Below are 10061 nucleotides of genomic sequence, written 5' to 3'. Positions count from 1 at the left end.
GCAGGCGTTTGGGCTGGGCTCTTTCAGCTCCTGGAGCTGAGAAAGGGAAAGGGAAGTGCGGGTCTGGGAGGCAGCTGATGAATGGATCAGCAGCTGGGACTTGGAGTGAGGGTCAGGAGGGGGAGGGAGACGAGGAGGAGGAGGAGGAGGAGGAGGAGGTACTGGGCAGAGGGTTAAATAGGGCTCTCTCTAGCCCTGCAGACCGGCAGACAGGACGGGAGGCTGTGCCTGACTCCTGCATCCCAAGCCACGATGAGCTCCGCCGCTGCCTCCCTGCTCGGGGCCCTGCTGCTGGTCAGCGAAATCTGCTCTGTCCGTGGTGAGACTCCGGCCCCCGCGTTCCCCTGTGCTCTCCCGGGGTCACCGGGCGGGTGGATTCAGGGTCAGACCCCCCCCTCTCCTCTACCCACTCCTATCTCCTCCGCCAGGGCTGGGGCCCAGCTAGGGGGTCATGGGCCCTAGGAAAGGCCGCAGGAAAGACTGCTGGGAAGGCTGCAGGAAAGGCTGTAGGGAAGCTTCCAGGAAAGGCTACATGGAAAGCTCCAGGGAAGACTGCAGGAAAGGCTGCAGAGAAGGCTCCAGGAAAGACCGCAGAAAAGTCCCTGGGGAAGGCTGCTGGGAAGGCTCCAGGGAAAGCTCCAGGAAAGGCTGTAAGAAAGGCTCCAGGAAAGAATGCAGGGAAGGCTGTTGGGAAGGCTCCAGGAAAGAATGCAGGGAAGGCTCCAGGGAAGACTTCAGGAAAGGTTGAAAGAAAGGCTGATGGGAAGGCTGCAGAAAAGGCTCCAGGAAAGGCTGCAGGGAAGCCTCCAGGGAAGGCTGCAGGAAAGGCTTCAGGGAAGGTTTCGGGGAAGACTTGAGGGAAGGCTCCAGGAAAGGCTCCAGGAAAGACTCCAGGAAAGGCTGCTGGGAAGGCTGCAGGAAGGACTGTAGGGAAACTTCCAGGAAAGGTTGTAGGGAAGGCTGCAGGAAAGACTGTAGGGAAGGCTGCTGGGAAAGGCTGTAGGGAAAGCTGCAGGAAAGGCTCCAGGAAAGGTTGTAGGGAAGGCTCCAGGGAAGACTTCAGGAAAGGCTTCAGGAAAGGCTACAGGGAAGGCTACAGGGAAGACTTCAGGGAAGGCTCCTGGAAAGGATCCAGGAAAGACTGCTGGGAAGGCTGCAGGAAAGACTGTAGGGAAGCTTTCAGGAAAAGCTGTAGGGAAGACTGCTGGGAAGGCTCCAGGAAAAGCTGCTGAGAAGTCTCCAGGAAAGGCTGCAGGGAAGACTGGAAGGCTCCAGGAAAGGCTGTAGGGAAAGCTGCAGGAAAGGCTCCAGGAAAGGTTGTAGGGAAGGCTCCAGGAAAGCCTTCAGGGAAGGCTTCAGGAAAGACTTCAGGGAAGGCTTCGGGAAAGGCTGCAGGGTAGGCTCCAGGGAAAACTTCAGGGAAGGCTCCAGGAAAGGCTGCTGAGAAGGCTCCAGGAAAGGCTGCAGGGAAGACTGAAAGGCTCCAAGAAAGGCTGCAGGAATGACTGCAGGGAAAGCTTCTGAGAAGGCTCCAGGAAAGGCTGTGGGGAAGACTGCAGGAAAGGCCGCAGGAAAGCCTACAGGGACAGCTGCAGGAAAAGCAACAGCGTGGCCTAGTAGGTAGAGCCCAGGCCTGGGAGTCAGAGGACCTGGGTTCTAACCCCAGCTCCACTATTTGTCTGCTGTGTGACCTTGGGCATGGGCAAGGCAAGTCACTTCACTTCTCCGGGCCTCTGTTTCCTCATCTGTAAAATAGGGGTTCACTGCCTATTGTCCTTCCTACTTAGCAAGGCGCATGTGAAGAAGGGCTATGTCCAACCTGATTGTCTTGTATCTACCCCAGAGTTCAGTAAAGAGCTTGGCACATAGTATGCGCTTAGCAAATACCACCATTATTAAGGCTGCAGGAAAGTCTGCAGAAACTGCATTCTCCCAGCACTTTCAGCTTAGCCCTTAGGGGGAAACTGCAAAGTTCTGATGGGTGGGGGAGAGTGGGGGACACAGTGAGGGGCTTGGGCATGGGAGAGCTGGGAAGAAACTGGCACTCAGGGTGAGGAGAAATTGGGGTACAAGAGCCCAAAGAAAGCATCCCTTCTCCAAATTCCACTGGCCCTGCAGGCCCAAGCCCACCTGTAAGCTCACTGTGGGCAGGGAATGTGTCTGTTTATTGTTATATTGTACTCTCCCAACTGCTCAGAACAGTGTACATAGTAAGTACTCAATAAATACAATTGAATGAACAAGCCAGTAGCCCTTTGTCCTACCTCCATTCCCCATCTGTTTCAAACAGCCCCTTCCCTGGGCCAGATTGGTGGTGGGGAGGGGCTCTGCCGGAGAAGGTTGGCCCCCCTCCAAGGTCCTCAGCCCCAGAGGCTTGCAGTCCCTCGGTTCTGGATGGGGTGTAACTACCTTTAGTACAGCTCTTGACAGCCTTCTATCCAACAGACAATTACTCTCCCCACCTTCAATGTCTTATTGAAGGCACATCTCCAAGAAGCCTTCCCTGACTAAGCCCTCATTTCCTCTTTTCCCACTCCATTGTGTCGCCCTGCCTTGCTCCCTTTAGTCACGATCCCCGACCCCAATCCTGCAGCACTTATAATAACAATAATAATGTTGGTATTTGTTAAGCGCTTATACTATGTGCAGATCACTGTTCTAAGTGCTGGGGTAGATACAGTGTCATCAGGTTGTCCCTCGTGAGGCTCACCATCTTAATTCCCATTTTATAGATGAGGTAACTGAGGCACAGAGAAGTTAAGTGACTTTCCCACAGTCACACAGCTGACAAGTGACAGAGCCGGGATAACTTGTGCACATACGTATCTATAATAATTTATTTATATTAACGTCTGTCTCCTCCTTTAGACTGCTCAATGTGGGCAGGGATATTTTCTGTTATGTTGTTGTATTGTATTCCCCCAAGAGCTTAGTACAGTGCCCTGCATTCAGTGAGTGCTCAATAAATACACATTGATTGATTAATTGATTGATTGACCATTGCTGGGGGTGAGCCTTAAGAAAGAGAAGCACTGTGGGTGAGCACTGTCAGGGAAGAGGATTATGGGTCAGGCGTGCCCAGATCAGAGCTGCTGTGGCCCAGTTTCCTCTCACTCGTCTCTCAGGGGTGGTGACTTTGGAATAATAATGATGGTATTTGTTAAGTGCTTACTATGTGCCAGGCACTGTACCAAGCTCTGGGTTGGATACAAGCAAATAATAATAATAATAATGTTGGTATTTGTTAAGCGCTTACTATGTACAGAGCACTGTTCTAAGCGCTGGGGTAGACACAGGGGAATCAGGTTGTCCCACGTGGGGCTCCCAGTCTTAATCCCCATTTTACAGATGAGGGAACTGAGGCACAGAGAAGTTAAGTGACTTGCCCACAGTCACACAGTTGACAAGTGGCAGAGCTGGGATTCGAACTCATGAGCCCTGACTCCAAAGCCCGTGCTCTTTCCACTGCGCCACGCTACTTCTCAGGTTGGACACAGTCCCAATCCCATGTGGGGCTCGCAGTGTCAATCCCCTTTTTCCAGACGAAGTAACTGAGGCACAGATAATGAAGTGACTTGCCCAGGGCTACACAGCAGACAAGCAGTGGATCTGGGATTAGAACCCATGACCTTCTGACTCCCAGGCCCCTGCTCTATCCACTAGGCCATGTTGTCTCTCTGCAGTGACCAAGCTCAGTACAGTGACTAGGAAGGAGAATCTAGACCTTTTTCTGCTCCTGTGTACTCCTCCTTGGAGTTTAAGCTCCAGGATATGTCTGTTTATTGTTCTAACGTCCTCTCCCAAGCGCTTAGTACAGTATTCTGTACACAGTAAGTGCTCAGTAAATGCGATAGAACAAATGAATGATCTGGTCCGGAGGTGGGAAAACATTAATTATGATGGCATTTGTTAAGCACTTACTATGTCTAAGCGCTGAAAGCATTCCCAGCATCACTCTGGTGAGGGGGGGACTTGAGCTCTGGGAGCAACTGAGGACCCCAAAATCTGGGCCCTCCTCGTCCAGCACAGCCCACAGCCCCAAGGAGCGATTCTGCCCATCGGTGAGTGGCGGGAAGCTGAACCGCCTCTCACCAACTGCTGTTTATAATTTCAAGAATGAGGGGTGCTTGCCTTCGATTTGAGGCCATTTGTCTACTTTCAGGGGTGCTGCTGTGTGTTTGCACATGTATGCCCTTATGTACATATCTGTAATTTAATGAATTTATTTACATTTATGTCTGTCTCCCCCTCTAGGCGGTAAGCTCGGTGTGGAGTGAGAAGCTGTCTTTTTATTGTTCTGTCGTACTCTCCCAAGTGCTTAGTAGAGTGTTCTGCACACAGTAAGCGCATACTAAATACGACTGATCGATTGACTGATTAATTGATTGGCCCTCACTCGCAGGGATCCTGGAGACCAACGGGATGAAGCTCCAGTGCACCTGCTTGAGAAAGATAAATAAATTCATCCCTCCGGCCAAGTACCAGAAACTGGAGGTCTCCCTCCCCAGCAGTGGCTGCCGGACCCTGGAGGTCATGTGAGTCTCCCCCCTTGAAGCTTGGCCCAGAGTAGGGGAGGGGGCTGTACCTCTCCTCCGCCTGCCCCCCGAAGCCTTCCCCAACTCCCCGCTTCTTTCCAGGGGGTCTCCAGTCTCTGCCACCTCCCTACCGCTTCCCCGGTTCCCAGGAGATACCCCCAGTCTCCCCCAACTCCCTGCTGCTTCCCAATGGGCCCCCGGGGAAACGTTGCAGGTCTGAGCGGTCAGGGGCAGGCCCCGGCATATTGATACGCGGGTCTTTCCTTCATGAGGCTGCGTGCCCGGGCAAAGGGGGTTCTCCAAGAGGAGCTCCCCCTTTGCCCGCCGACCCGAGGACCTCCGGTGCCATTCTGCCCCCCTTGTTGCCCTCCAGCATCACTCTCAAGGAAGGGAATATAGTGTGTGTGAATGCCCACATCCCATGGGTGAAGAAAATCCTTCAATCCCTCACCAAGGGGTAAGTTGGCTTTTTTTTTAATGGCGTTTGTTAAGCACTTCCTATGTGCCAGGCACTGAACTAAGCGCCGGGGGAGATCCATGATAATCAGGTTGGACACAGTCCCTGTCCTACATGGGGGTCCCAGTCTCAATCCCCATTTTACAGATGAGGTAACTGAGGCCCAGAGAAGTGAAGTGACCTGCCCAAGGTCACACGGCAGGCAAGTGGTGGAACTGGGTCCTTCTGACTCCCAGGCTTGTACTTTATCCAGTAGGCCACGCTGCTTTTCAAACAGCAAAGTTGGGAAGGGGAGTCCACCGGGGATGGGGGTTGGCACGTGCCCCCATGGGGGGGATGCAGCCCTGGGGGGCACCGTGGGAAGGGGGGAGCAGGCTGCTTGTGCCCTCTGACACCTCTTGCCTTTCCACGTCTACAGGAGGAGCCTCTCACTGCCTTTCAACGATCTGGGGCCGGTCGCGGAGTCCCCCAGAGCCCCAAGGAGGAGGGTGCCACATCCCAGCCCCCAGGGCCTGGGCTTCACCCCGGCTTGAGGCCCAGAACTCCTGCCCTCGAGGGCCACGAAAGGCCAGGGAAGGCGCCGGCCCCTTGGAAACTCAGCTTGCTGCAACTCCCGCCGGGTCTGCTTTTCTATGGCTCTGCCCGTGCAGGTCGCTGACTCACCCTGTGCCCACAGGGGCCGGCCCGGATCGGGAGGGAACTCTTGGGGAATTGACCCCAATCCACCGCCTTGGAGATAACCCCAATCCACGAGATTGGCATCGTGTCTGCCCAGCCCCTCAGCCTTCCTCTCCACAGAGCCCAGCCTCCGCCCCAGCTAGCCACCAGCCCCTGACACACCGGCTTCGCTTCTCCGACTTGGCCCCCGACACTCTCTCTGCTAGGGGCTTCTCGACCTCCATCCTCTCTGCTCTCCTTGCCCTCCCTTCCTTCAAAGAGGTTACCTCTTGACGGGCTCCCTTGACAGGGGGTCGCCTTTCGAAATTTGGATTCCATCAAAAACCGACTCTTCATTCATTCATTCTACTGCATTTATTGAGTGATTACTATAGGCAAAGCACTATACTAAGTGCTTGGGAGAGTACAATACAGCAATAACAGGCTCATTCCCTGCCCACAACAACCTTACAATCTAGAGGGGGACCATTCACCACCTTCCAGGAATCTCCACACCACAATCTGATTGGTGCCCCTGACCAGATCTGGTTGGTGGGCAAATTTGCTTATTGAGAGCCCTCCTCTGGTCAAAATACTGTCTCCTCCCTCGGGCCATTTTCCCAAAATAACTCCAATCAATCATTCACATTTACTGAGCACTAACTGTGTGAAGAGCACTGCACTAAATGCTTGGAAGCATACAATATGACAGAGCTGGTAGACACATTCGCTGCCCACAACGAGCTTACGGTCTAGAGGGGCTTCTGTCATACGAGCCCTCCGGTTCTCCCTGCGTGTGTGGCACTAAACAGTTCCACTGAAGATGGAAAAGCCAACATTTGGCTTTTTTAGAAAAAATTGTATTTGTTGAGTGCTTTCAATGTGCTAGGTACTGTCCTAAGCCCTGGGGTAGATGCAAGTTGATCAGGTTGGACACAGTCTATGTCCCACATGGGGCTCACAGTCTTCATCCTCATTTTACAGATGAGGTAACTGAGGCACAGAGAAGTTAAGTGATTCACCCAAGGTCCCACAGTAGACAAGTCATGGAGCCAGAATTAGAACCCAAGTCCTCTGACTCCCAGGCTCTTGCTCTTTCTATTGGGTCATGCTGCTTCTCTTGCCCCCTCCTACAGAAAGGGATATTTCCCAGCAGCTCCAGCAAAAGGCAGGGTTGCCTAGGTAGTTGAATAAAAGGGCTCGAGGAGTGGAAGAACAGTTATAAGGGTTTAGCATGAAATAGTGGCTACAGCACAGGCCTGGCAGTCAGAAGGTCATGGGTTCTAATCCTTCCTCCGCCACTTGTCTGCTGTGTGATCTTGGACAAGACGCTTCACTTCTCTGGGCCTCAATGCCTCATCTGTAAGATAGGAATTGAGACTGCGAGCCCCACATGGGAGAGGGACTGCGTCCAACCCAATTTGCTTGTACCCACCCCGGAGCTTAGTACGGTGTTGGGCACGGAGTAAGAGCTTAACAAATACCACAGTTATCATTATTAATATTATTATTATGTTAAAGGAGCAAAACTGGCTTCCCTGGCCATGGCCTTGTTGACTGGTGGTCAATCCACCCCCGCTTAGGGATGTGGTATATTAGGTGATATATATTAGGTGATAGACCTCCAAGATTCCCATCGCTGTTTGCCAGTGGGACAGCCTCTCTAGCCCTGGATCCCAGCCCTGATCAGTTTTCCTGATCGAGGCTGTATCCCTTCTTCCCTCCCACCCCTTCCTCATTTCCCCCATGACCCAATGCTGGCTTCTCCTGCTGTCCCTCCACCCTTTCTTCCCACATGACCCAGGCTGGCAGCCCTGGGGACAAAGTCTGCTCTTTCCTGCAAATGGGAAGGGCAGTGAGGGCATTTATTCCAGGGACATCTTACTTCTGAAAGAGGCCAAAGCTGTGGTTTATCATCTTACTGTCGTGTTAGTCCAGATCCCGAACTTAGCCTTCCTTTCCACCATCTGGTTACCGATTAAAGCTTGTTTTGCCAACTGGTTCACGTTTCATTTGAATCTGTCTGATTTCTGCTGGGTGGGTGGTGGCAGGGAGCAGAGAGCTAAACGAAGATCAGAGGTCAGCTCCGGACACTGCCCACTAGGTGCCGGGAGCCTTCACCCTTCCGTGAAGGGGGTAGCTATTGGGATTCTCGTGATTTTTTGGATTTCCTGGGGTCAGGAGAGGGAAAAGAGAGTGTGACAGGGTGGCTGTGAAAGCCAAAGGAAAGTAGTCGGTGAAAGAGACAAAGGGCAAGCAGCATGGTCTAGTGGATAGAGCACAGGCCTGGGAGTCAGAAGGATCTGGGTTCTAATCCCAGCTCCACCACTTGTCTGCGGTGTGAACTTGGGCAAGTCACTTCACTTCTCTTGCCTCAGTTCCCTCGTCTGTTAAAGGGGGATTAAGATTGTGAACCCTATTGTGGGACTCAGTCCTATTCAAATACCTTGTATCTACCCCAGTGCTTAATACAGTGCTTGGCAAATATTAAGCAGTTAATGCCACAGTTATTATTATTATGATTCTGAGCATGACCAGGAAACCTTGGCATCAGCTGGTCCTGACCAACTGGTCTCCTCCACCTCCCTCCTGTTCCAACTCCTGCCTCCTAAGATGTCTGCCATGGGTTGCCCAATCTTCCTCCTCCTGCTTGCCAAACCACCTCCCTCAACTCTTTAAAATAGGCAGGTCCCGGCGCCTCCTCCTGATTGACTTCCTCCACATCCCCTCCGTGCCCCCACAGTGCTGTCCAACAGACAATTACTCTTTCTACTGGGTCATGCTGCTCTTGGAGGTCTTCCCTGACTTAGCCCTCCTTTCCTCTTCTCCCACTCCCTTCTTGGTTGCCCTGACTTCATCCCTTTATTCATCCCCCCTCACGGCCCCACACCACGTATGTCTATTGCTGTAATTTATTTACTTGTATTCATGTCTGTCTCCCCCTATGGAATGGAAGCTTGTCATGGGCAGGGCACGTGCCTTTTTATCGTTCTATTGTACTCTCCCAAGGACGTAGGCCAGTGCTCTGCACACAGTAAGTGCTTGATAAATACTATCGACTGACTGACTTACGGCTCCTCTCCAGTTGGAGTATTCATTCATTCATTCAATGGTATTTATTGAGCGCTTACTATGTGCCGAGCACTGTACTAAGCACTTGGAATGTACAATTCGGCAACAGATAGAGACAATCCCTGCCCAGTGATGGGCTCACAGTCTAATCGGGGGAGACAGACAGCTGAGCAAAACAGAACGAAACAGAAACAAGACAACATTATCACGATTAGTAGAACCAAGGGGGCTGTTTGGGGAGACTGGAGGAAGGCAGTTGGAGGAAGGAAGGAAGGAAGGTGGAGGGGGTTCAGTGCCCCCAGTTGCTCTGGAGGCTGGGGTTAAGCAGGGAGGTGGGCAACAAGGCCGCTTCTGCAGCCCAGAAACCCAACCGGGACACTTCTTCCCTGGCACTGAGGGTCTGTGGTGCCAGGGTAGTGGAGCCTGACCTCACCAGCCGGGTGTTTCCAACCAGAGTTTGGAGGTTCATTCCTTTTGGTGAGAAGCCAATCCATTCCGAATCTGCCAAAGTGGTTTTTCCTGCAGTCATCCCTGGGCCCCGGAGATGGCAAATCCACACCAAGCCCCAGCTTGTGTGCTAGTAATAATAATTGTGGTATTTGTTAAGCACTTCCTATGGGCGAAGTACTGTTCTAAGCCCTGGGGTAGATATGAGGTAATCAGTTTGGACACAGTTCCTGTCCTACATGGGGTCTCACATTCATAATCCCCATTTTACAGAGGAGGAAACTGAGGCACAAAGAAGTGAAGTGATTTGCCCAAGGCCACACAGCAGACAAGTGGCAGAGCTGGGAATAGAACCCAGGTCCTTCTCACTCCCAGGTCCATGCTCTCTCCACTAGTCCATGCTGCATCCAGAACCACTTCCAAGGAGCTGTAAACTCATTGTGAGCAGGGAATGTGTCTTTTTACTGTTATATAGTATTCTTCCAAGAGCTTAGTACTGTGCTCTACACACAGTAGGCGCTCAATAAATACGACTGACTGACAGACACTGCTTGATTGGAGGATCCCTGCCTCTGGAAAATCCTTGGGAGATGCCAGATTTAGCAAACCACACAATCATGATTTCTCCTGAGGTTGGCCACCAGCCTGGGGAACCCCCAGAATTATAGTTTCCCCTGAGGCTTGGTGGTCAGATTTGGGAACCCCCATCATTATGGTTCTTCCCAAAGCTGCATCGCCATCATCATCATCGTAATACTCATTAAATACTGTACTAACTGTTAGGGTTGATTCAAGGTAATCATGTTGGACAGGGTCTCTGTCTCACCCTGGTGCCCAGTCAAGGGGAAAGGAGAACAGGTGTTTCGTCACATTTTGCAGATGAGGAAACTGAG

At 52.2% G+C, this 10061-nt stretch overlaps 1 protein-coding gene across 1 annotated transcript; it reads left to right on the top strand.

Moving 5' to 3' along the window:
- The first annotated feature begins 224 nt into the window (after window positions 1-224).
- Window positions 225-6353, top strand: CXCL13 (C-X-C motif chemokine ligand 13). The gene is made up of 4 exons (XM_029074147.1): window positions 225-319; window positions 4403-4535; window positions 4909-4992; window positions 5411-6353. Exons 1-4 carry the CDS (start codon window positions 253-255, stop codon window positions 5523-5525), a joined length of 399 nt encoding a protein of 132 aa, XP_028929980.1. The 5' UTR covers window positions 225-252; the 3' UTR covers window positions 5526-6353.
- Window positions 6354-10061: the final 3708 nt, after the last annotated feature.

The sequence above is a fragment of the Ornithorhynchus anatinus genome, chromosome 10 (genome assembly GCF_004115215.2).
Source record: "Ornithorhynchus anatinus isolate Pmale09 chromosome 10, mOrnAna1.pri.v4, whole genome shotgun sequence".
Classification (NCBI taxonomy): Eukaryota; Metazoa; Chordata; class Mammalia; order Monotremata; family Ornithorhynchidae; genus Ornithorhynchus; species Ornithorhynchus anatinus.
This window is presented reverse-complemented; position numbering and strand designations above follow the sequence as displayed.

Coding starts and splice junctions, on each gene's coding strand:
- CXCL13 (XM_029074147.1), top strand. CDS start 253: ATGAGCTCCGCCGCTGCCTCCCTGCTCGGGGCCCTGCTGCTGGTCAGC. Junction 320..4,402: donor CGAAATCTGCTCTGTCCGTG/GTGAGACTCCGG, acceptor CCTCACTCGCAG/GGATCCTGGAGACCAACGGG. Junction 4,993..5,410: donor CTTCAATCCCTCACCAAGGG/GTAAGTTGGCTT, acceptor CCACGTCTACAG/GAGGAGCCTCTCACTGCCTT.